The 26,704-nt window shown below is 44.8% G+C and overlaps 1 protein-coding gene and 1 long non-coding RNA gene across 17 annotated transcripts in view; one reads left to right on the top strand and one right to left on the bottom strand.

The window, feature by feature from the left end:
• TTC23 (tetratricopeptide repeat domain 23) overlaps window positions 1-26,704 on the bottom strand; it is a 96,078-nt gene that overhangs the window by 6,907 nt on the left and 62,467 nt on the right. For 10 of the 13 annotated variants that reach the window (XM_049108424.1, XM_049108435.1, XM_049108427.1 and 7 more), the window contains 4 exons: window positions 23,773-23,878; window positions 13,266-13,393; window positions 8,399-8,548; window positions 362-484 (listed from right to left, as the gene is read on the bottom strand). In XM_049108424.1, coding sequence (XP_048964381.1) covers window positions 362-484; window positions 8,399-8,548; window positions 13,266-13,393; window positions 23,773-23,878 — 507 coding nt within the window. Of the gene's footprint in view, window positions 1-361; window positions 485-1,929; window positions 2,112-8,398; window positions 8,549-13,265; window positions 13,394-23,772; window positions 23,879-26,704 lie in introns of those variants that run through there. The other 3 variants (XR_007409798.1, XM_049108428.1, XM_049108426.1) reach the window with 3 other exon arrangements.
• Window positions 11,480-26,704, top strand: part of LOC112653907 (uncharacterized) — a 57,079-nt gene continuing 41,854 nt past the window's right edge. For all 4 annotated transcript variants that reach the window (XR_004814787.2, XR_007409800.1, XR_003132615.3 and 1 more), the window contains exons 1-5: window positions 11,480-11,654; window positions 13,290-13,614; window positions 14,938-15,065; window positions 23,193-23,327; window positions 25,522-25,588. This is a non-coding gene — a long non-coding RNA (uncharacterized LOC112653907). The remainder of the gene's footprint in view (window positions 11,655-13,289; window positions 13,615-14,937; window positions 15,066-23,192; window positions 23,328-25,521; window positions 25,589-26,704) is intronic.

The raw sequence follows: 26,704 nt of genomic DNA, 5'->3' as shown, positions 1-26,704 counted from the left end.
ATACTCTGATTCTCCTTCTCTCTCTGTCTCTCTTTTTTTTCCTCTCTCCCTCCCTTCCTCTCACACGCACGCTCACTTGCACACATGCACCCTTGCGGCTCCCTTACCTGGAGACCCACTAATTCCAAGACCCACCTGCTGCACGGGTGGGTGGGTGGGAAGCCTCCCAGACAGGAGGATAGATAAGGTGGGACCAGAGGCACCAGGAGAGGGACATGGGAGATGAGGAAGAAAGGGAGGCCCAGGGACTGCCACTCACACAGCTGCTGAGAGCGGCCCCGTCTGCAAAGCTCTCCCCGAGTGCCTGCTGAGTGCCAGCCTTGGAAGTGTGCATGCCATCCTTGTCTCCCTCACTCCTCACCTCTGAGCTGCCATGTGCTGTGGCTTCTACATCCTTATCGACATCCCTCGACTCCCCCACGACTTTGCTCCATCCCCTGGCCACTGTCTTGGAGCAAGCTACCATCATCTTTCTCCAGGACAACTGTAACACAAATATTTAGAGGACACAGGCATCAGCAGGACTTGCTATTGTGGGGAATCCTGCTGCGCCCGCACATTATCAGTCCAGGCAGCCAGTTTTTTGCATAAAAGCCGAACTTGCCCATTTTGGAGCCAGATAGAGCAAGAGATCCAGACCCTCTTCAAGCTAAGCCCTCTGATCTGCCTTCTCGAGGCCCATTCCCTTCCTGACGCGGAGCTTGGCCATTATCGCCTGCGTCCTTCCTGAGCTGGGGCACTCACACCAGCCATTCCTGGCCACCACTGTGAACACTCGCAGAAGGTCACAATGAATTCAGGCAGGACATTTTGCCTTTCCCTCCATCGCTGGCCATCTGCCCGTAAACTCCTGGGTGTCCTGCATCTGGTAGGCTCTGACAAATCACCAGTGTCAGGCCGGGACAGTCTGTCTGGACCCACAGTTCTGAGCCCTCCAGACTCTGACCCCAGTTTAGGAACTTTGAAGGCTCTGAGAACTCAATGAGCCAACAGTAAGTGTTCTGACAGCTGAGGAGCTTCCGATGTTCCAGTGAACATCCCCCCCTTCCGTGGGGACAGCCTGTGTACACCACTCATCTGTGTTTTCTAAGGGACAGCAAAGGTGGAGGGTGCTGCATGTGGGCTGCCCTCATTGGGCCTTTTCCCAGCAGCTGGTGATATCATTCCCATCTGGCCTGTAGCAGGCAAGAGAGGCTCATGTTTTCCCCACGGAAGGTCAAAAATGGACCTATAACCATCAGCTCCCACTGTTAGACTCTATCAACCGATCTACAAACAGGAAGAAGTGCCTGGAACATCTTTAGGGGTGCTTTTCAATCCAAGAACAGGATTTTTTTGATGTGAAATTCATGTGGTCATGATTTTACTCTCTTTCAAAAAGGATTTGAGGGAATCTGCTGTAGCCCCAAGGTGGGTTAGTCAATGACCATTAGGAAAATCAGAATCAAGAACAAATAAGACCACACTTGAAAACAGTGTGGGCTAATATGCGGCTCTATGGAGACTCCAAACTTGCTCTGGATTTCCTGGTATCCAGGACAACCAGGAAAACACTACCCAGGCTAAAGGGAAAGTAAAACTAAGTGGTCTCGTGATGGAATGGCAGTGTGTGAATTATGAATAAAATAGAGCTGTCCAGGGATGGCTTTCTCATCTACAATCTATGAACAACAACCATCTGCCTCCACCTCTCTTCAACCGATTCGTTATCTCATCGTTATGAATTTCTTGGAGAGAGGTCACATAAAATTATGTTATTCTTTTATGGAAATGTTTAATGTTCGCATATGTTCACAGCTGTGAAGCAGTCAGGCAGTGGATTGACCCCTAATGATGATGGTTATTTATGAGGGAGGCCAGATGAAGGGGGGCCCCACCCCAACTTCATCTTGTCACTGGGCCCAGGATGAGTCCTGAGAGGCTACTGACCTGGGAAACAGTCTTTAGGAAGCCTTTTTTTGTAGCCTTTCACCTGGATGAAAATGTTGGCAGTGATGCCCCTCCTAGAATCAAACCAGGTCTCTATGTTGCAAAAGCATGTGGAACTTTTGCTGTGGAAATTTCCATCTGAAGCCAACAGATTTCTCCAATTGCCTCCTGCAGGCAGATGCCTTTGAAAAACAGATCAATAATACGGTTTTCCTTTCAGTAATTTAATCCCACGGTCTGCTTTGTTTCTCATGCTTTCCTGTTTTTCATGCCCACAGGACTATGCCCGGGCCACTCAGCACAGGAGGGCATGTCTGGAAAAGCTAGTATTCACTGGGTTTCTGTTCCAGAATTAAAAACTTGGGAGATTCAGCTGTTGTGAAAAAAAATCAGAGAAACACTAAGCCAGCAGCTTTAGAAAGCTGTTGCTGGTTCCATAGAGTCCAGGGCTAAGTATGGAAATGGAGAAAGTCTGGCTCAGCAGCAGATATGCAAGGGCATGTTTCAGGTCTTGTGTGTGTGCCCTAGCATTCACGGTGTAGCCAGCCCTGTCCTCAGATGAGCACAGAGGAGTGGCAGCGAGGACTGTGTGGACCACAGTGCACACGACCAACAGACATAGAAGTTTCAGCCTTTTCTTCCCACATTCTGGCAAATAACCAGATAGCTTTAAAATGTCAAAGCCATTGTGTTCAGGACTGATGGTTAATGAGGCCAAACTGAAGGGAAAAAATTGCACTAACTTCCACTGCAGACTTTGGGAGTGATGAAACCTGACAGTTTCTTGACGCTGAGCTGATTTTAAGCCCCGTGGATGGGCATGGGGCCTAGAGCAGTAATCTCAACCTTCCCCCAAAAGCTAAAATGCAGATCCTTGGGCTCCTGGACTCCTGCCCCGGATGCAGATTCAGAAGGTCATCCTGATGCCGGGCTTTAAGACCCTATACTTGGTGAACAGTTGGTAATAAGGAAAGCATGTGGGCTTAAGAGGAACCTGCCCATAGACAACTTACTTGTTTCCAGGCGCTTCAGGCCCCTTGCCTGTAAGATAGGACTACTTGGGGCACTTAGGTGGCTCAGATCATGATCCTGGGGGTCCAGGGATCGAGTCTTGCACCAGGCTCCCTGCAGGAAGCCTGCTTCTGCCTCTGCCTCTCTCTGTGTCTCTCATGAATAAATAAATAAAATCTTTAAAAACAAACAAACAAACAAACAAAGAAACAAACACAGAGCTACTAACATCTGACTTGCAGGGCTGCAAGGATTGGGAATGATGTATGGGCTGCCCTGGGCAGCAGCCAGCCTGGCCCCAAGCCTGTAGGTCGATAGTGGTACCTGCCCAGCTCCACTGGGGATGGTGGGACTTTGTGAAGGTTCGAGTGGCCCCTGCCCAAGTTTCTTGGGCATTTGCTCACATTTGCCAGCTTGCCCCATGCCTGGGGTCCCTCCCCGACCTGGAGTTGAGTGGCCAGGCTGAACCCTCGGAAGAGGAATCACAGTGGAGACTCCTTCCCAAGGGCAGGCAGTGCCTCGGCTGGGAAAGCTCTGCCCTCTCCTCCTCCTGGTGCACCCTGGCACCCTGGACTCCACTGGATCTGCTGCTTTCCAAGACAGCCTCGCTTCCTCCCCTCATTCTGTCCCCGGGACAATGTGGGGGGAAGAAAGTCTGGGTGTTGCTGTTACCTCCATTTCACAGATGAAAAACCTGCAGCCTCTTGTCTCAATTCCTGGCCCATTCCAAGCCATTCTCAATGCTGTCCTCACTATGATTTTTTTTTTTTTTAAATCTGAAGTATAAATATAGATCCGTGGTCTATATTATCTGCTTAAAATTCCCTTCTTGGCTTCCAGCTGCTTAGAGCAATGTTCAGGAAACTTCTTCTGCAAAGCACCACAAGGTAAATATTGTGGGCTTTGTAGGCTGAGAGACAAAATTACGGTGTAGGCACATATGTAACGAGAGAGAGCAAATGTCCTCAAGTTTGTTTTATCAGTGAAATTATGAGTAGGTTGTTTTTGTAATCTAATTTTACTAAGGAGAAGAATGGGTTTCTTTTTTGGTGCAGGTGAGATTTCACTTAGTGGGGGTTCAATTAGTGCTCCTTCTACTCCAGTCAATTTATGATCACCTATAAAATGATGACAGGTTTTAGGACTATCTGCAAAAGCCATTTTTAACTCGGCTTATGTCCTTAACTATAATGAAATAAACACAGGCAATGAAGTGGCCATTGTTTGGGACACCTGCTTAAGGGATCAAGTCTCAGCCCCTTAACCTACAACCATGGCTGCAGGGAGCTGACCCCATGTCTTTCCCAGATGAGTCCTGAAAGACGGTCAGCACCATCTAGTTTGTGCTTCTTTAACAGGCTTCACTCTCTTGCCCCTGAGCCTCTTCTTCCACTCCATTTCCAACCTGGGAATTCCTGTCTCTGTTAGGCTACACTCTTTTTCAGGACTACTTATCCGTGGACACCTACCCTAAGCCCCTTCCCTCCCCTAGATCCCAGGGTGGACCTGGAGAACTTAGCACATGCTATTGTAGTTGGGGGTTTACAATCTGTAACTCCTTCACTCTCCTTGGGATGCTCTCAAACGGGGAAGCTACTCCACGCCCACTGTACGCATTGCACGTGCTTCAAAAATAGGGAGGGGCTCCATGGACCTTGTCTCAGGTCTTCTGACTATGAGGCTGTGTTTCCTGCACTATCTCCACCCTGGGCCACCCAGCTGCCTTGAGGGCACCATGTTCTTACAGCTTACCCCGCCCCTGGCCTCAGCTGACTGATCCAGAGTGAGCACTGGGTTCAAGCCAGGCTTATAGACCTTTCCCTGAGAACTTTCAAGCTGGGACTGAGAAATGGCACAGGGATAGGAAGTAAAACTCTGGAAGGCTGGCAGCCATGATCTTCATCTTGAGGGGAGACACAACCATGACAGAGGAGGAAGAGGATGTGCATAGAGAAGCAGGCAGGAGTTCTGGACAGAGAGAGCCTTGCAACATTCTCCTGAAGCTCAGCTACATCCTGCTCTGCTAATCATCTGCCTATTGGCTCTTCCTTGGAAACCACAAAACAGACACCCATTTATACCTGAGCTAGTTTGTTTCCTGTCAGTGATAATCCAAAGACTCCTTCTTATCCTGATCTTGGCATTCTCCCCACTATGCCACTGGTTCCCAAATGTTTTTAAGCATAGGAAGCCCTGGTTCAAATAAAATCTTACTGAGGAGCCCAAGATGTGAACTATGTGAAATGTAGAACAGATGGTGTGGTCTGTACTGCTTGGTGCCAAAGTTCCACTCTGACAACTCCTGACTTTGCAATCAATGCTGAGACACCTATCCTTTTAGCCTCATTTTTTCCTCTTTGTAAACAAAACAAAACAAAAGAAACAAAACAAAACAGAATTAGAGGTATCCAACTCTTCAGGTTGCTATAGGACTTAAATAAGTTAATATATGTAAATTGTTCAACCCAGGGATATAACAATCGGTCAATAATTATTAGCTCAGAAGTAAGGGATGGAGGAACCCAGGGCAACTGCCACCTTCACTGCCCTCCTCATTCTTCCCTCAATAATGTCTTTGGTACACGTATAATGTTCAAATTATCTGAAATGATTTGTTTAAATAAATTATCTTAAATGATTAGTTTAACATATCTTCCTGGTTAGACTGAAAGTCTCATAAAAGCAAGATGCATATTTAACTTGATCATTGCTTTTCCCAGGTCTGCTGAGCACAGTACTAGCACAGAGAAGGTGCCGATAACTACTGTTGACTAAGTGATAATAGTTATATGTATCATCTTGTTAAAAAATAGGCACCACTCATGTTCCCAGATCTGATGTCTTCTGCAAAAGTCCTAAGAAGAGAAGGCTCAATGCATAGGGCAGCCTACTCAGAACTAAAGTTAATTCTTTTGGTCAGTTATGTTACTTAGAGGTTCCCAGGTTTTCCCCTTTTTCAAAATTAATTCATGTAATGAAAACACAACATGACAAAACTTATGAGATGCATTTAAAGCAATAAGAAAAGAAAAAGGTACAGCCTAAAAACACTATCTCAGGAAAAATGACAACAAATGAATTTAATTCCCAATTCAAAAAGATAGAGAAAACTCCAACAAAGTCAAACAAAATAAGTCACAAAAAAAAGAAGTAATAAAGATAAGATCAGAAATTAGTGATAAAGAACAGGAGGGTGATTGACCCATGTAGTTTGAGAAACTGACAAAAACGACAAACCACTAACTCAGTCATTGAAGAGTGAGGAAATTCAAATATAAAATGAAGAAATTAAATGGGAAGGTAACTATTAAAAAAGTAGAAATTTTAAAAATTCATGCGATTACTTTGTAAGTCAATTAAAATGCAAATAAATCTAAAAAATGATAGTGAAATAGATAGTGTAATTTCATTACATGAATTAATTTTAAATAAAATGACCTCATTGGAGATAGAAAGCTTCAACAGAGCAATTTTTTTTTACAGAGGAATAGAGAAGATTGTCAAGATATTCCCTGCCATCCAAAAAAAGCAAGCCTAAAGAGTTTCATTGGAGGTACAAAACTTCAAAGACTAGATACTAGTTTTAGTGTGTGTAAATTCCTTCAAGCATAGGAAATAAAGGTAAACTTCCAAATTATTTTTATGAAGCAAATATAACATTGTACTTAAACAAATATCACTTACAAATACTGGTGCAAAAAGTCCTAAAATAAATGTTAGCAAACAGAATCAACATGTTGAAAAAATAGTTCAATAGGACCAAAGGGGATTTACTCCAGGAATGCAAGGTTGGTTCAATGTTATAATATAATACACCTTTAATAAAATCCAGCATTTATTTCTATTTAAAAAAAAAACTCATGAAAATAGAAACTGATGAATACGTCTTTATCAGGATAAAATATATAAAACTTAGTCCAAAGCCAGAATCTACTATATGAAGAATCACTAGAGGCATTTCCACTAAGATCAGAACAAGACAAGGATGCCTATTATCTCCACTATTACTTGTTTTGTACTAGAGGTACAAACCAATGCAATTAGACAAGAGAAATCAATTAGAAGCGTTAAGAATTGAAGCATAAAACAGAAAGTAAAACTAACTGCAGATGATGTAACAGTACACCTGAAAAACCTGAAAGAACCAATGCTCAAATTAACTCAAACAAGAAAAGAGATAAGCAAGCTAGCAGAATATAAAATAACAGAGATAAACCAATAGTTTGCATACACATATACACAAGCAGTTAAAAGATATAATACCAGATAAAACTCCGTTTATAATAGCATTAAAGAAGAGGAAATGCTTAGAAATCAGCCTAATAAGAAATGTGCAGAACTTATACAAGGAACACTTTAAAATGTGCCTGAATGATACACAAGTAGACATGAACAAATATAAAGACTACCCCTTGTTCTTGGGTAGAATAACTCCATATCATAAAGATGTCAGTACTCTTGAAGTTGTTATAAATAACACAATGCTCCAAAAAAAATTCTACCAAACTTCTTATAGAGCTAGACAAGTTGATTACTAAAATTCACATATAAAAATAAATATACAGGGATGCCTGGGTGGCTCAGTGGTTTAGCGCCTGCCTTTGGCCCAGAGCCTGATCCTGGAGTCCTGGGATCCAGTCCCACATCAGGCTCCCTGCATGGAGCCTGCTTCTCCCTCTGCCTGCATCTCTGCCTCTCTCGCTCTGTGTCTCTCATGAAAAAATAAATAAAATCTTTTTTAAAAAAGGAAAAATAAAGAAAAATAAATATACAAAAATGTCTAGAAAGCCTGATACTCGAGGGAAATAAAAAACCATGCACCGTGCAGGGAGTTGAGTCCTACCAGCTATTAACCCATACTATGAAATCTCTATAATTGAGATAATGAGGCACTGGAATTTGAGTAAACAGAGAGACAAATAGAAGAGAATAGAAAGCTAGGAATATACTCAAGTATATATAGAAGGGTAGTACATGATGAAGGTGTTCTCTCAAGTCATTGGAGCACAGATGGGCTCTTTAATAAAATAATGCTAGGCAACTGGATAGCCATTTGAAAAAAAGATAACATTGGATCCTTACCTCACACCTTCCATACAGACAAACTTCAAATTTAAAAAGAAACCAACATATAAATAGTAAAGAACACACACAAGAATTCCTCCATAAACTGTGTGTACAAAAGGAGTACAATAAAAGATTGATAAAATGCAGTAGGCAAAATTTTAAAAATATTTGCGTGGTAAAAACATAATTGATAATTCATCTAACAACATAGGTGTATAAGTGGATTACTGTACTCTTTATCCAAAGAGTGTTGGCTTAGATTGACTGTGAAAGTGGTGTCATCTTACCACATAAGCCTCTGATAAAGTTTCATTTAAAAACAGCATGGTGGAGGGAGAGAAAGTGACCCAGGAGAGAATTTTCTCCATATTAGTATTGGCTCCAGCTTTACCTTCTTCAGTTTCTTGTGAGCCCCACTGTGGTTCCCCTGAGCCAGGTCGGTCCCACCCAACAGCCGGTACGTCTCTGCCACCTTGGGACTGAGGTCACCAAATACTGCCACTTTGGCTTCCAGGGACTCTCTCAGGATTGAGGTTGCTTTCTGTGAAAGGAACAAAAGCTAAAGTTTGGTAAGAAAGGTCAAAGGCTGATAAAGATCAATGCCTCTTAATAAAATGGTGTAACTGGAGGCTGCTAAGTGGCTCAGTTGGTTAAGCAACTAACTTTTGGATTCAGCTCATTAGCTGGATTCAGTTTATGAGCCCCGAGTCAGGCTCCACACTCAATGGGAGTCTGCTTGGATGTTCTCTCCCTCTGCCCCTTCCCTCACTCATGTACTCTCTCTTTCTCAAATAAATCTTTAAAAAAAGAAAAAGAAAATGATGTAACTGATGTGTATTTTCCCTTTTCAGGGGTAGCGTCTCATGAGCTAGGCCCACTTTCCTCTTTAAACAGGACACAGGAAACAGCATGGATGGGGACAGAGAGGTGTTAACTCTGGAGAGAGAATGCATGAACGACACTTGGAGAACAAAGCCACTTCAGATACTACAGGAATTCACTTCAGCTGAGTATTAGGAGAAGATGCTAACATCTATTGTGTCCTCTATGTGCCAAGAACTGTGCTGGACAGTTTACCTGTGAGGGCTTTTAATTCTGTCTCCTCTAGTTAAGTACGATTTTAATCCTCATTGAACAGAGGAGGAAACTGAGGCACAGAGTGGTCAAGAAACTTACTCAGGATCAGACAGCTCCGCAGGGGCAGACCCAGGATCTGAATCTGGCTGGTAATTTTAATTCTTTTCAGTGATGTTCTTACATAAGCAGAAGTCAGAGTTTCCTGGCAATTTAGGTCCTTACAAAACATCCAGAACATATTCCAGGGTTTTCTATTTCTCATAAGAAATAGTTTAGGAAACCAAAAGCAAACATTCTAACATGGAGAAAAATTAAATACGTTTGATATTTTGTTTGGTTTATCAGATTTACTTAAACTAACGCGGAATAAAAAACATGAGTTGGTCAGAAACCAGTATCTTCTGACATTAAGCTCTTTAGTCAGACACGAAGATGTACAAAGGGAAAGCCCTGCCTGTCCATCCCTAACATTTCTCCTGAATTTCTCCCATGCTCTTGTATAGGAAAGCCTGACTATGGCTACAGAATACAAATGCTGACTTTGAGAGCCAAATAAGCCTGGAACCAGTTAAAGGGCTTTCCCCACCGAATAGCCCTGAAGACATCCTGATAAGCGCTCCAGAGACAGAAGGAGCTGGCAAAGCTTTACACGTTTTATTGGCAATGATATGAGTTAAGTGCCAGGGATGGGGTGAGGGGTGTGGAGCAGTGAAGGCATTGATGATGCAGAAACAATTTCTTGGTAGAAAGATGAAATCACATAGGAGCAGAGAAACTGTAAACTGTGAAGTGTGTGACCTACCTCGGTGCATGGGGAACTTGCCTGATGCTAAAGCCTATCATGTCCTTTGTACTGCGATCCATTCCCAGCATCTCTGAGCAAGGATTTGGGATGGCGCAGGTGCTAGACTTGGCAACTTGTCCATGCAAATTGACTGTCAGGTTTTGAGGAGCCAATGATAGAAAGAAGAGCCAGATTCTTTTTCTAAATGAAGCTTTCAATGCCATTTATAGCCTGATTGGGGAAACTAGAGAGAGACGTGCATGAACTTGAACGGCAGGTGGAGAGGGCCATGGAAGAGAGATGCCACATGGGTGGACTGACTGTGTCAGTCTGTTAAAGTTAGAACAGCTTTATGGAGAGGGATGAAGGAAAAATAGGACCTGGGTGGGCTGAGGAGAAGGCATGGGAAACTGGGAGCCCAGGTGTGAGGTAGGAGAAGGACAGGGTCAGCCCTGAGGGTTCATCTGACTCTAACCCAGAGAGTAGGAAGGGAAACAAGGCATGAGTCACAGGATGGGCTGGTGGTGGTGGAGAGCTTTCATGCCAGGCTCAGGAGTTTTGATTTTCTTACGGGGAGTAAGAAGCTGGAGAAAGTTCTTGAGCAGGAAAGTAGCAAAACTAGAAGATAAACTCACACAAATGGCAGAGTGACATTTTACTTTAAAAGGCATTTTCCTTCCCAAAGATCACCTTCCTGTTAGCACAGGATTCTGCTCATGTATGGGTTGTGACCACATCCGGGGTAGTCTGAGCACAGGGCCGTGCTCATGCCTGGGACTGTCATCGGGCCCAGCCTTGTTGGTCAACTCTGGCTAGAATCCAGAAAGAGGGCTGCGACCAGGGTGAGCACCGTGCAAAGCTACCACATTCGGTTGGATGGGTTGTGTCATGCACAGGGGCAGGAAAATGAGGACAGCTGAAATCCAGCCTGTGTGCCGCTCTCCAAGCAATGTGCTCTGGCACAAGCTGCATCGACCTGAAGAAGACACAGCTTTTTCTATTCTTACCAGGGCACCAGAAGGGCTGGCAGGGGATTGAACAAAAAGAGCCAGTTTGGCAAAAGGTTGAGGGGAACGAGGTACATCTTCAGTTCAGTACCACTGATGTGGGTGACTAGGGCAAGGGCAGTGAAGTGTGGCATCAGTGACAGACACCAGGGCAGGATACCAGACAAGAACAGGGGAGAGGGCAGATGCCCTGTGGTAGCCAGAGCAGTCAGGTGACCCACAGCCAAGCACCCACCCACCCATCTGCTCATCTGGCTAACCATCATGAGCAAGAGGATTCCTGCTCTCACAGAATTCAGTCTAATCACGGGAAAGATAGTACATATCCACACAAAACTTACTATTCTCATTATATTGTTTATTATTCCTATACCATGCTTACCATATTGTTTTTAAATTTATTTATTTGAGAAAGGGCGAGAGCCTGAGTGGGAGAGAGAGGGAGAGGGAGAGCATCCCAAGCAGAGCCCAATAAGGGGCTTGATCTCACAACCCCAAGATCATCACCTGACCCGAAACCAAGAGGTAGATGCTCAACCAACTGTGCCACCCAGGCACCCTTTATCACATTATTATGTCAAAAGGATTCTATGATGAACAACAATGGGAAAAATCTAATGAAGAGTGGGGAAAGGAATCAGGCAAACTGATGAGTCCTCAAAGATGGATCTGCATTAGCTAAATCAGTGAGGATTAGAAAAGCCAATGTGGCCAGAACAGATTAGGGGAGGGGGGAAAATAAGACTGGAAATGTCAGCAGAATCCAGATCATGTGGCAGGTATTGTGAGACATACAGGATTCTGATTTATTTTAAGGGCATTGAGAAGCCACTGGAGTATTTTGCAAACAGGGGTTCATGGATCAGATCTGCATTTTGAAAAGATCACCATCACTTCCTTATTCATAATGGATGAGAAAAAGGCAAGAGTGAAAAAAGCAGCTGGGGGACCAGAGTCTGAGTGGTCCAAACAGGAGGTGATGATTGGCAGAGGTGGATCTGGCAACCAGGACATTTTAGAGGTTAAAATGACTGATGAGCTGGAAGGGGGAAGGCATGATATGGGCACACTCCCCCTCTTCCCCTCCAGGCTTCTGACCTGAGTACTCTCCAGAGAACTTCTACAGATATTCTAGAATGTGAGGTCCTTGGAAGGCCCCTTTCTACTTAGTTGAGTGATCCAGAAAATCATATAAGCTCCATTTGTTATGGTTACTGTCGTCCTACTTTGGCCTGAGGAACATGGATGCATCTAGATTAAATACCTATTTTCCAAGGGGTAGTGGAAGGGGAGGCGGTGGGGGCATGAGGTGACTGGGTGACGGGCACTGAAGGGGGCACTTGATGGGATGAGCACTGGGTGTTATACTACTATATGTTAGCAAATCAAACTCCAATAAAAGAATATACAAAAAAACCCCCCAAATAAACCCACGTTCCGTAAGCTCATATCAATTGAGAGAACGGTGCGGGGAGTTAAGGGCTAGAACAGAGCTGTGGGGGGAGGTCTACAGAACAGCAGAAGAAATAAAGGTTTTTTATCTCAAGGATTTGCCTTGATAGGTTAAAGTTGAAAACAGATATACCTATATAAATCAAGCCACAGCAAGTGGCTTTCTGGTAGCTGGTTTTGCATGGAATAAGTTTCCAAGGGTTTAATTAAGTGAAAATAAACTCTGGGTCATCTTCCATTTTGACATAAAGCATATAAAGCATACAAGCCATAAAAAAGCATGCTTGTATGGTTCAATGGACCACGAGCTGTAACTTCTGTGCTGCATAGTTCTCACTAGATATGTAAATTCCATCTATAACCCAAAATAAGGAGAGAGGAATCAGGCATATTATCTACCACCCCCTATCCCAGACATAACTGCAGGCTATGATAATCAGGGTCTGCCCATTGGGTTTTCAAGGTTTCTAGTCCTTTAAGATCCTTTGTGGGGGGGGTGAGGTGCATGGCATTCTATTCTCATGAATAGTTTGCATTTCCCCAGACTGAGTACCTGGGAGCTGCTGAGAGAGGCCACCTGGCTTTATTTATCCCTGTCCCAATGGGAGCTTAGCACATGCCTTGGACATGTAGGCTTAATAGCTGCTTGCAGAGTAGAAAGAGTAGCCCTTTTTTTTTTTTTTTTTTTGTTGTTGTTGTTGTTTTGTTTTTTTTAAAGAATTATTTATTTATTCAGAGAGAGAGAGGCAGAGACAGGCAGAGGGAGAAGCAGGCTCCATGCAGGGAGTCTGATGTGGGACTCGATCCCGGGTCTCCAGGATCACGCCCCGGGCTGCAGGCTGCGCTAAACCACTGCACCACCGGGGCTGCCCAAGAGTAGCCCTTTGTATAACAACTCATGTAAATTAACTAGTCAACTCTGATCCAAACTCACTTACCTCTTTTTGTCCTATGACTTGTAGAAAATGGCAATAATCATCTTGAATTGAAAGAAATTTGGCTTTTCCCATTCCTTCAGCATCCTTAAGATTCGCCATGCTCTCTTGAAAATACTGCTCGGCCACATCTGAAGAAAAGTACCATAACAATATTTGAAGATTGCTTGTAGATTTGAAATGGAAACAGGATCAATATGCTTTTAGTGGTGGCGAACTATTTGAAAATAATAAGTATTTAGACAAGAGGACCTAGTTAATCTACCTGTTTCTCAGCAAAGATTTAGGTCTCAGAAGGATACAGCAATTTACTTCCCTTGGTTTTCATACATTTTAGCTCTCCAGCAATATGGTAAGCAAAGCTAATGCAAACGGGGAAAATAGTCCCCAGACCTGAACACATTGGTATAGTTTTCCGGTTGATTAACCATTAATTCTTCCTTTAACTCTGGTTGCTGTTCACTGAGGGGAGGGCTCCAAGGGTCCACTTTAATGGACTCTGTTATCTTAGAACCTAGTTTTACAACATTAAAATTTGGGAAAATATGGTTGATATGCCATTGAAGGAAGAAACTCAATCATTCCAAACATATAAACATACTGATTATAATACAATGAAAGTATTTTTAAATATATGCCAATCTTGAAAGCAAGAAAAGGAAAACCTCAGGTATAGAAAATGAAGCAACTGGAAGCCAGAGCAGTGAGTGGAGGCTGAAGCAGAATGGTCCATGAGGGTATGAGAAAAAAAGGTATATTCTATAAGAGTAAGGACTGGAGATGAGGCCTGAGGACTCTGTGTGGTAGGAAGATGGAACAGAGCTCTCTACAAAAAGGCAGCGCGGTAGGCAGAATTCTAGGATGACACCATATGCCCCTCATCTTTGTCTAATTCCTCCCCTGTGATGGTGAGTGAAACATGCTAATATGATGAAATATTACTCCTGTGATGAGGTTATGTGAGAAAAATAGCATCTGAAGCTGGCACACCACACAGGGGGCAGGTGCATGTGTGAGGTCTCCATCTGCATCACCTACTTGGTTTGGAAATTCTGAACCAAGAAATTAACTAGGAATGAGTCTGAAACTGGAGAAATCATAGGGTACCAGCATAGAGGCTAGCAAATTTATTCTGTGAAGGATCAGATGTATATATTTTAGGCTTTGGGGGCCACCTGGGCTCTGTCTCAGGTATTCAACTCTGCTCTTGAGGCATAAAAGCTTCCATAAATGTATGGTAACACATAAATGAATGGTCATGGCAGTGTGCCAAGAAAACTTTATTACTAATACAAGTGGCAAGTGGGGCCAGCCACCCCTGCTCTAGCAGAGGAAAATGCGGTATCTTTCTATCTTGGGAGCAAACATGGGATTCCCCCTGAAGCACCTGCTGTGGACCACCTTACTGCGACACATGACAAGCATACAACTACTGCCAGAGAAGATTATGACCCACGTATACAGTGGTCTACTCGACATTTCCTCTTGAAAATCTCACGTGTATCGTGTAGTGCAAATAGATATGGGCAAAAAGATAAAACGTAATCTTCTGCTTCTTTACATTCTTCTACATGTGCTTATTTCCCCCTTATCATCTCTAATGTTGTATTTGTGCTTCCTCACTATTTTGATTAGACCAGCTAATGTTTTATCTAAATTCATGTTTTTTCCAAAGTATCACCCCTTGAATTCATCTTTCTCATATGGTGATGTGAGTGCCAGGTGCTTCCAGAGCGGCCTGCATGAATACAGCACTCCAGAACTCACGGAGGAGCAGGAATTGGGTCAGCCTGTGCAGCGAGAGTGAGTGTTCCCAGGGCTGCACTTTGAGGTTGCCCAGGTTTGGGCTCTGCCTCTGCCACCTGCTAGCTGTGTGCCCCCACATCACTGACCTTAATGCCCTTGTCTGAAAAGGGGGAAACTAGTACCTTCTTTATAGGGTTGTTGACAGGAGTAAATGGGTTCATGCATATAAACAACTGAGGACATGCCTAACACCTAGTCCATGCTCAGTAAATGGTAATCATTTAAATTCAGGGACAGCTTTGAGGATCGTGGTCATGGACCTCTCTTGCTCATGCCAGGAAGACCAGCAGGCACACCAGAAGCAGAGTGGGACATTAAGACATTACGAGGATGAGAGCTCTATGAAGACAGAGTGGTCAAAACGCAGAGAACACGGGGCTTGTGTGTATTGCAGGCATGCCTGGAGAGTTCTGAGAACACCTAAAATTCACCCTGATCATGCTCCCTTTAGAAAGGAAACAAGTCAACATCTGCACAACATGTCTATTGAATCCAGTCCACCTAGAGAAAAGTTAGGCCTGAGAATAAGGAAGTTTCATTTCTCCGCAAGGTCTACTTTGCTTGGCACCTAGGCCATTGCTGGATGGAAGCAGGAATTCTGCTGTGAGGTGATGTCTTCTGGAGAGATCTCAGCGCCAGCTGCACTGCCCCTCCCCCACCCCCGGAGTTTGTAGGGAGACAGAAGTTGATTGAACTGGAGTTCCCTGTTCCTTTCTTTCAATGGGGCTCTGTCCACTGCAAGATCAGCAGGTGTATCTCTGAGTATTTACTCAGAAGTTTCTCTTGGTAGGAGAAAATTCTACCAAGTAGAAAATCTCTTTACTTGAGTAGACTCATGGAAGAAAGCATTGCAGATTTAATGCTCCAACTAAGTATTAATTTTGGCTACTCTGATAATCTTGTGACAGCAAATGTGAGGATGATGTGGCATTTATTCTGTCGATTTTAAAAGCATTAGAGAGATGAACATGCCAGGTCTAAAAATTAACAAGGATAATCTGGAGTGGAGGACTCTGGCTATTTTGATTTTCTGTCTAATTGGGAATTAGCCAAAGAATCTGAGCTCTTCTTCTAGAGTAAAGATCTTTCTGAGTCTTTGTTCCCCTGAGATGAGTCCATACCACCGAGACTGACAGATGTCCAGGGTGTAGGAAGGGGTTGCGGCTGGAAGAGGAGGGACTGAGTTTCAGACCCTAGGCTTTAGCAGAAGTGGTGCCCCGCTCAGATAACGGGGCAGGCAAGAGGGATGGGAAGCATTTCCCTCCCCTTCCTGAGTAAGGAGCTGGTCTCTCGGACACAGGAGGACACAGCTGTGCTTAATACCCTTCTAGCCCCTTACTTGTAATGTCCTCTCACCTCTTAGGATATCTTCCTCCCAGCAGTCATATGCTGACCAACTGTCCCCCTACAAAGCACCCCACTTAAGTTGGTCCTCTAGCCCTGAGTACCACATGCCCCCTTCCCTTAGCGTGGCTGATCTCACAGAGATGCTGTGAGAGAGGACGTGATGCGGCTCAGCCGAACTCCAGCTAGTGCCTAAATGGCCCAACCTCTAACTTGGGAAGGCCTATTCATACTTTCCAAAGAGGATGCTCGTTAGCATGCATGGATCTCTGGAAGAGGGAGTGAAAGGAAAGGAGGACGGAGGGAGGGAAGAAGGGATTAATTACTGAAATTAAGGTTGGGGGGGGGTGACTGAAGTGAACACTGTGAGGTCCTAGGCCAGGTGGGATGGCAGAGCCACTCTGCCCAGAAATCTGCTCTCTGCAGGTGCCACCTGCAAGGTCGCTCATCAGATGGAGTGAGGATGGAGGAGGGGTTCCTGATAGCTGTTGTCCCATACAAGTGGGCCACACGTCAGGCATTATGTCAGGGCCCTTGTAGATCAGCACAGCCTCGAGCTGGGGAACAGAGGAAGGTGTAGGCATCCACTGTGGGTGACTTCCCTGTCTCTAAATTTGAAACTACTTTTTCTTTACCTGGGATACAGGAAAATTGCTTTATTGCAAGACCCTGATGTATTTCCCTCACCTGTCTGACCCCCAAATTAGGTTTTTGAACTGGGAACCACATGATCAAGTCTTTTCAGGGAGAGCAAATTTATCCTGTTATTATAGCTAAGGAGTTACTCCCTGATGAGCAGTTTGTTTTTCCGGGGGTGGGCACACCATTGGACGTCCATCTCGGACAGGTGACAACAGGATTTTCCAGAGAGATGGAAGGTCAAACAGGGTGGGGAGATACCACATACCCCTGCGCCCTGAAGCCATGAAGCGCCAGAGATTTCAGTACTCTTACAATGGCCATCCCTAACTTTAAAAACATCTTCTAGAATCATCTGCAACCTGATGCCTGTGGCCTGGCAGGAGATGAGGTCATTTTCTAAAGCACAGAAGCATGACATAGCTTGTAAATCTGAGCCCTGGTAGCACAGGTGTTCCAAGGCCATGAATCTTCTCCCATTTCCACTCCAACACAATGTTTAGTTTGTCTGTGAGTTAGAGTGAGGGAGGAAGTGTAGCCTGGTGGGCAAGGGGGCTTAATGTCTCCTGGAGGCCCTGCCGACTCTGTTCTGTCTCTAGTTCATATATAGGCAAAAAAAAAAAAAAAAATCCCAGGCTTCGTTCAAAGTGCAAGAGGATTGCAGGGTTACAATCTGACATACTGGAGGTTAGAAGGCTTTTAATTCCAAAAAAATTCAAAAAAAAAAAAAAAAAAAAAAAAAAACCAAACAAATTCCAGTAACCCTGGGCTCATTTTCTTGAGGCTGTGCTAAGGCAAGAGCTGAACAGTGAGGATAGCTTTCATCAAGAGGGAGGCCTGCGTGTACAACGTGACAATTATCTTTTGTTAACAGTCTTAGGAAACAGGCTGTACTCCATACTCACTGTAAAAGCATTAAGGACCATAGGGAATCTAGCCTGGTAGTAACCCAGAGGAGCTCCATCACCTAGCAAACAAACAGACTAGACCCATTTAGACATTATTGGGGGGCTGCCACAGGCTCTGCACAGGCAGCTGACGCGAGGTCACCTACTAGCCCTGGTGGGGGTGGTGGGTGAGGGTGGCCTGAGGGCATAGGAAGCCCAAGTCAGGCTCGCCCCTCACCTCAAGGCCTTCAGTGGTCCACACTGGAGACCCTTTTTGGGAAGAACACTTTCAGAGGCCCTGGACATGGCTTCTGAGTGGCAGACCTGCCTCGGCTTACTAGCCGGGCAATCCCAGGAAGTCCAAAGCCATCTCTGAGGGGCAGGTTGGCATCAGTGGTTTCTTCACCACCTACTGAAGATAGTGGGAGGCAGGGTGAGGCTTCTTCTTTGGCCTCGCCCACCACTTGCTCTCTACAGCTTCCCCTATCTCACATGGTCTTTGGGGCACAGAGTAGGCATGGATGCTGACATCTGCTTGTGGAGCTCAGAGGCAGGCCAGGCCCAGGATGGCTGGGCATTTTGTAACAAGAAATGGGCCTTGCCTAGGAGCCAAGGAAGGGTCCCTCAGAGCACACAGGGCTCAAGGGGGATGTGCAAAGGCTGAGGAGGGAAGGAGGAAGATGGTGAGGGAAAGAATGAGGAGGAAGAGAGAGAGGTGGCTGGGTGTTGCCAGCCATGGCTTACACTCATTTCCCCCAGCAGGGCTGTGCCACACACCCCACCTGGAGGCCTCTCCAGGTTGGAAGTGGGGTGGGGGAAACAGTCAGGGCAGCTGAGGAGGGCCACAGGAAGGTGAAGGACACCTGACTGTGGCTTCTCTCAGGTGGCTATGTTACCTGATAGGAGTCCATCAGGGCTGGGCATGTGTGTATATTCCAGAACCTGTCTGACTTACTGTCTCCATGGGACACACATGGCCCAAGAAGTATCCATCACCCAGGGGACATGGAATGAGCTGGGGGTGGGGTAGGACCCAGAAGGGAGGCAGGCTGAGAAGGAAGAAGGAAGGAGGAGGAAGAATTGAGAAATGGGAGGATCGTGGAAGTATATAAAATAAGAGACATCATTAAGACACAATGTCTATTTTATGTCTGCTGTGAAAAATGTGGGGAGAGCCTAGGATAAGTGGGGGCCAGGGAGATTTATATATTTGTGCATAGGGAATTACACCTTGGGAATGCACCCCATGCTCATGAGTCTGGTTCACACAGCCAGGGATCCCACCCCCTGTCCCCAAGGCTCCAACAGAGCTCCTTCCATTCTGCTGTGTCTGGACCCGACAGAGCTCAGGCTGCAGATGGAGCCACTTCCAAACAAGGCCGCCTGTGCTCAGCAGGCTCTGCCTCTCAAAGGTTTACACTGAAATGCACTTGGCTTCTGCCCATTTCATTTTAATATCCTTTAGGAGAAGAGTTATAAACACAAGGCCAATGCCCTCAACACTTAGCAGGGTTGGGAGAGCTGTTAATACCAAGTTTGTCTATGGCTGCTCCGGGATGCAGGCCAGGCTCAGGTTAGTGACATTCCAGGCGCCTGAATTGGAAGTCCTTATGCAATCACAATCCTTCGTGACTTCTAGGGCAGTTTTGTCTGCATAAGGAATGCAGGAAAGGCACAGAGCAAAGGGATTAGCTTGAGCATAGAGCCTGAAACACGCCAGCTTCTTGACCAGAGACACTTCATTTGTCAGAGGGCAATGCCTTCAATGGGCATTTAGCAAGAAGGCTACGGAGAATCCCCAAATGAACAACTTTTCTCATTAAAGATTCTAAAAAAAAAAATCTGTACTCTGCATAGACAGGTTTAAGCATAGGGAAACTGAGCTGAGGTCCTTATGCACTTGGATTTCCTGGGCATTTGGTGAAACATGCAGATTTGCTCCCAGGGGATCTGGCTGTGATTTCTGAACTTAGTGACTAAAGTCCAGGTCATAGTTCTGCCATCCTGGGTGAAAGCCAACTAGTGTGCGCATGTGTATGTGTTTGAGGGGGTGGCCTCCTTTAAGTTGTCAAAGATAAGTTCCAAACTTAAAAGTTTAAAAGGGGCACGTGCAGCCCTTTTAATATAGCCCTCTAACTCCCCCTTGCTGTAGGCAGCAGAGGCCTAGCCTAGAGAGCACCCCAGCCATGGGTGGGCTTCTTTTGTTCCTGCTGAGGGGGCATAGGCCTGTGAGGAGGTAACAGAGGGAGGACATGAAACACCAGGCTCCCTGCAAGCCTCCCACAATGGGGATGCGCCTGCCTGCTCCCAGAGCAGCTCCTGGCTGGGTGAGGCCCTCGTTCCTGCTTCCAGAGGCACACTAATTTTATGCTTGGAACATGGGTCTTCTCAGCCTGCACCACATTCAGGCACTGTGGGTAAGAGCCAGAACAATCTTTGTATCTTAAAATGCTGGAGGAGCAGTCGATTTTCCATAGCCTTTCCTATAATTGCCATCAAGGGAACTAGGATTCTGATACATATGGTTTTCAATCTGGTTCACAGAGTGGGAAGAGTTGGGTGGGGGGATTCTCTTTGCCTGTGTTTGTTTCTGTCGTGCCCATTTTGATGGTCGGTTGAAGCCTTGGGGACAAGGGCTGTGCTGCCCTTTGCACTTGCTCCAGGGCTTCATGCTGCTGCCCAGCAAGCAGCTGTTGTGATCTAGTTTCACTGCCCAGTTTCACTTAGCGCTGACTTGCCTTTAAGGCTTCAGTAAATTTTCTTCCTGATGGCACCAGGGTGATAGCCATTTCATGTGTTTTCTGATTCATAGAAGCTGAGCCTGAGAAGGGCTTGTCTAGACACCCTATGGACTCATGGGGACTGTGTCCTTTTTTGGGCAGAGCAGTGAGTAGACAATACAGTTTGACCGAAGTGGCAGGTAGGGAGAGTGGGCTGTGTTAGCTCACTTGTAAAGTGGGAGGTCATGTCCTGCCTTTAAGTTGTTGAAAGGGTTAAATGAGCACATGCATTAGAGTTCCAGCACCTGCATACAGGGCCAGCTTGACTCCTGCTACTATTGTCACCGTTAACATGATCTTACCATGATTCCTGCTACCTACATTTCTAGCAACCAGTCCACTAAAGCCAATTGCAGCTCCATGCTCCTGAGGAAAGTTTTCTTCCATCTCTACATTCCTCCTATAGTTCAAATTCTGACTGGCAAGTCAGCTTGTGGGGTTCAGGCCACCAAAGGCAGAAGGGGAGCTGAGACCCTGTCCATGCTCCTAGACTGGCCCCCACCCATCTCTCTGGGCTGCCTCTGCTCTTCTCATGTCCTTCCTCTGTCCCAAATGCCACAGACTCCTAAACAGGCCTAAAGGGAGGCAAGCAAGGAAGGAGAAGGGGCACGTGCAGCCCTTTTAATATAATATAAAGTCAAGAGCCTGGGTTCAGGGGCACCTGAGTGGCTCAGTGGTTGAGCATTTGCCTTTGGCTCAGGTCATGATCCCAGGGTCCTGGGATTGAGTCCCGCATCAGGTTCCCCACAGGTATCCTAATTCTCCTTCTCCCTCTGCCTATGTCCCTGCCTCTCTCTCTGTGCCTCTCATGAATAAATAAATAAATAAATAAAATCTTTAAAAAAAAAGTCTAGGTTCAAGCCTGCTACTCCCTGGCTATGCACCCTTGGGGAAATTACATAATATCTCTGTGCCTCAGTTTCTCCACCAGAAACTGGAAGTACTTACACCAATCTCAGGGAAATACTATGGGGATTAATTGATTTAACAGATGTAACTGGTTAGAACCATACCAGAATACACCAGGAAAGCATTAGTTGTTACTATTACTATTCCTGTGTGAGGTCACTGAATTCTCAAAGATCTTGTTATTACTGTCATTCTCAGTTATAATACACTATATTTAGACTAAAAAATGTAAAAAAAAAAATATGGATTATCTGCTTCTGTGAATCATGCAAAGCAGAGTGGCCTAACTTTGCAGCTAGAGGGAAAAAACATTTCAGGACACAAGTTCTACTGGACCTGACCCAATCCATCCATTTATTAACTAGCTGAGATGCTGGCAAGCTGGAATCCTTCCAGGCATAGAGGGTCTTTGGGCCTTGGTCTCCTCTAGCTGTTTGGTATTCTCTTTCTTAGACTTCACCCAAGTGAAGTCACCCCATCCCCACTCCACCAGTTTAAATGCTCAGAACTCTCCAGTTGTCTTGAACCCACGAGCCCCAGAGGATGGCAGGAAGGATCTGACAAGCACATTACACACCTGCTGTCCAGGTCAGACATTACACATCTGACCCTCATGCTTCTTTTGCCACACTCAGAGCCAGAAACATATTTGAGTTAGTTCCCATCAATTATACGTAAAAATCTAGATTTTTGCCTTCTCTTGAAAGAAGTGGCAGTGATAGGCTAGAGCCCAGAGATCACTGCTCACTTAATAGGGCATGGCCTCTCCAGTTTGCTACAGTCCTCAGTGCTCTGTATTGTCTCTCTTATGTTACAACCAACAATAGCTGCCATTTCCAATTGCACTTGCTGCTCCTACTGTACTGTCAAGACTATCTGTGTCACACTGCTTCTGTGGTTCCGAGAGACACGTAGATTTGTGACTTCTGCTAGTCAGATTTCCGTCAGACATGTGTTGGCATCTTAACTGTCTTAATTATTGGCAATGGAAGGTTCTTCCCTATTAATTCCTTATTAAAGTAATTTTCAGTACCAATAACCTGGTCAAAAAGACCTGCCGGCTCTTGGAAGGTTCTGAAGTCGATTGTCATATATGGAGTATTTCAGAGAGAGAGAATCTGAAAGTTTGCCTGCCTTCTCTCTCTATTCCTAGATAGGCTGCTCTGAAAAGGTCCTCAAAGCTCCAGGAGACCAGAATGAGGAGTCTGTAAGGCAGGATGGACAAGATGGGTAAACCTCGATATACATTTCACCAGCTCCTCCCTGGACTGGAGCCCCTGCCTGGCCCTGGGATCTGTGCAGACCAGGCTGCTCACAGAGGTGCCCCTTCATCCTTGCCTGCCCGCCAGCCTCTATATCCTAGCCCAATTCTTGCTTCCTGGACCCCAACTATTCTGGATCTCAATTTTAGGCCTGTTGGCACATTGGATCTTATTTTATTATAGTACATGATTATTTTCATCTTATTGGAATACACCCCTTGGTCTTCTTGATGATGAGTTATACTCTGTTTCTGAATATTCTGATAAAAAAAAGTCACTGGAATATGTGTTCTCCATCCACAGAGGCACACTGTATGCTCTGTGTCCAGAATGCTGGATTAAAGAACTCCCCAGGCTCACTGTTCTACCTATTTCATGGGGCTAAGAAAAACCATATGAGTCATAAATGGCAGCTTCCTCTTGGACTCCCAAAACCACGTAAGTTCACGCTGATGGAAAACTCAGTCCTGTGAAAGTCTGTGGGCTGGGATTCTGACAAGTCAGGTCTGTTGCCACAGTAGCGCCACAACAATTTTTAAAAATAGATCACCTTTGAAAGCAGAGCAGATTTCCCTGTAATCCCATCATAGATTCTCTGGGGATCTTAACAGCTCCGTTTGGATGAAGATTCACTGTATTTCAAAGTAAAAGATTAGAGAAAGGCCGAATAGGACAGAAACCAAAGGCCACTGGTGAAGCTAACACAGTGGCACAGCTATGTATGGCCATGTAAAGCCACCAAAGCTCGGCAAAGGATCGCGATGTCACAGCTCAGGCCACCTGCTCACCCCTCCTAAAGGCAGCTGGTTTACAGGCCCAGCAGCATGCCTGCAGGACAGGCAGAAAGCAGGCAGCAAGGGACGCCCACAGGTTTTGCACTCACCATGGTGCTCGGGTCTCCCAGAAGCGATGGAAGCGTGGGCGACAAAATGTGCGGAGACTGCTGCCTCCTCTTGAGAGGGGTTTTTGCTTAGCACGATGAGATGTGCCTGTCATCAAGGAAAGAAGAAACATGTCTGTGTTGGCGGCAGCAACAGGGAACTAACTGTTTTTGCAGTGATAAGCAGAAAGCCAAGGAACTTCTAGCTCGTTAGATGATTCTTAGGAACCTGGATTTTATTTTATTTTTCAAGATTATTTGAGAGAGAGAGAGAGAGAGAGAGAGAGAGAGAGAGAGAGAGAAAGGAGCAGCATACTCTCCACTGAGCTGGGAAATGATGGGCTAGATCCCAGGACCCTGGGATTATGACTTGAGTTGAAGGCAGGTGCTTAGCTGACTGAGCCACCCAGGCGCCCCAGACCTGGATTTTTTTTTTTAATTTTATTTATTTATTCATGACAGACACAGAGAGGGGGCGGGCAGAGACACAGGCAGAGGGAGAAGCAGGCTCCATGCAGGGAGCCCAACATGGGACTCAATCCCCGGTCCCCAGGACCACACCACCACAGGTGGTGCTAAACCACTAAACCGCTGGGCCACCCCCAGACCTGGATTTTAAAAGCATTGTGAAGTAGAGAAAGAAAGGCTGAGTCCAGATGGTTTGAAGCTGTGAGCAGGGCTCTTCCGTAAGTATATCATTTAAAAGTCTACTCCTGAGTGTGGTATCAGCCGAGGGGATATGAGGAAGCTGGGAGAAAGGTTTCAGGAAGGAAGGAGATGGGTTATGGAGTGCCAGTGCTGTGCAGAGGAAGTGAGCAAGCACAGCCCCCTGCCTGCCCTCAGCTCAGAAGGGGGACTCAGTGAAGGTATTAGCAGCCTCTTCAGTGCCTGATCCAGCAAGACAATTAGCCTGCATCCTCTTCAAACTGGCCCATGGGGCTGCCTGAGCACAGAAAACAGCTCAATTCCTTGAAAATAAAGCCCAATTTAAAATTATTTAAGAGAAAAAAATAAAGCCTATGATCCCATGAATATAAAATAATGATAATCCTCTCAAAAAGAATACAAAATATGTTTCTCCAAATAAAAAGATATAAAATAAAAGAGAAAATAAATATATGTTGAGAAATATATAAGTATACAATATACAAGGAGAAGATATATACTCATTTGACTGTTGACATTTAAGTTTTTAAAAATGCTATTAGTAATAAGGCTATATTCATTCAATAAACACATAATGACCGATCACCTAGGGCAGGAGAGGCCAGGAGCAGAGTGTGGGCAGCAAGAAAAGGCCCCATGACTTTAGTGAAAACGCACTAATTCGAGATGGTGGGTAGTTCCCAATTAATTGTATTGGGTACTGTGAATTTTAAAGGAGAAATGCCAGATTGGGACAGGCAAGACATACTAGTAGTAACTAAGATTCCTTTTTCACTTGTAATATCGATTTTAATTCTCCCTCCTTTTTTTTTAAAAAAAAAAAAAAGCTTTTATTTATTTCTTTGAGAGAGAGAGAGGGAGAAAAAAGAGAGAGAGAGAGAGAGAAAGAAAGCGAGCAGGAGCAGGGGAAGGAGCAGAGGGAGAAGCAGACTTACTGCTGAGTGTGGAGCTCATTGCAAGGGCTGGAGGGGCTCCATCCCAGGACAGATCATGACCTTGGTGGAAGGCAGAGGCTTAATCACTGAGCTGCCCAGGCGCCCCTCAATTTTAATTTTCTTAACAACTTTTGCTATCCATGTTTTGTAGATGAGAAAGCTGAGGTTGCAGAAAGGGTGACTTGCCCAAGATCGCTCACAGCTAATAAAGGATGGAGGTAAGACTCTGACCTTGATACTCAGACTTCAGATTTGTTTTTTCTCCCACCTGGACCCCTGGTGGCAGACACCACCAATTGATGTCAGCACACTCCCCCAGAGAACCTATTCATTCAGCCTCTAGGAGCTAAGATTAGTCCTGGGGAGCTGGTCTAGGAGATAAAGCCACACCATTAGAACTTTCTAGTCCAGACCAAGCAGTGAGGTGGCAAAGTCATAGAGACTTGGTCCTCTCATGATCAGCTGAACACCATTTCTGAGTTGATAATCAGGGTAGATGCGAGACTGTCACTTCATTTGTCATATGTTAAAATTAACTGAGTTACTTGCTCTAGACTTTTTATGACAGGGGCTACTCCAAATCAAGATTGCTGGTAATAACTTTAATTATTGTGTTAGAAAAACCAGAATTTCATATTCATAAATGTTAAGAATATCCTTTGTCTTAAAACTACTTTTATTATTATAGGACATAAATAAATTGAACAAGTAATTTTGGTGACCTCCCAATTAGTCATTATCCTCAATTTGGCCTGAAGCTTTGACTGGAAAGCGCTTTTCAAATAATGCTCACTCCAAAAAGTAAAGACAATTGGAGCCACAGGGATAGAATCAAAGCATCACATGTTCAGAGTTTGCAGAGAGGACAAAAGAGAGAGGAAAAGCCTGCCCCACCCCAAATGCAAACTGAATCCTGTTTATTTGGTGTTTTCCCTGGTTAACTATCTCCACAATCAACCACTGAGGAGGGCACCCAGCAATGCCAGAAAACATTTAACTCATAATGTTACAGAGACTTTTAACACACAGTACTTTAGATTGATTAAAACCCAAATTCAAGTTTAAAAAGATTTTGTATTTGTTTTCCACTCAGTATTATAATTCAAGGCAACGTCAAAGATAGGTATCTATCAAAATTATTTTCAAATGAATAATTACACGTTCTGAAAGTTCTGTAGGTCACCTTTTGCCTTTGGAGGCAGGAAGCAAAATCTTCCAAGAGCAAAATGCTCACAATATCAAGAAAGTGGATCCTGAGAGCTTAAGGGGGTCTGAATTTCAGAAAAAATTTCATAACCTCAATATTTTTCTGTGAGATACTAATAGAAGCAAAC

The sequence above is a fragment of the Canis lupus genome, chromosome 3 (assembly GCF_003254725.2).
Source record: "Canis lupus dingo isolate Sandy chromosome 3, ASM325472v2, whole genome shotgun sequence".
Taxonomy (NCBI): Eukaryota; Metazoa; Chordata; class Mammalia; order Carnivora; family Canidae; genus Canis; species Canis lupus.
Note: the sequence above shows the minus strand (reverse complement) of the source record. Positions and strands in the feature narration are given on the sequence as shown.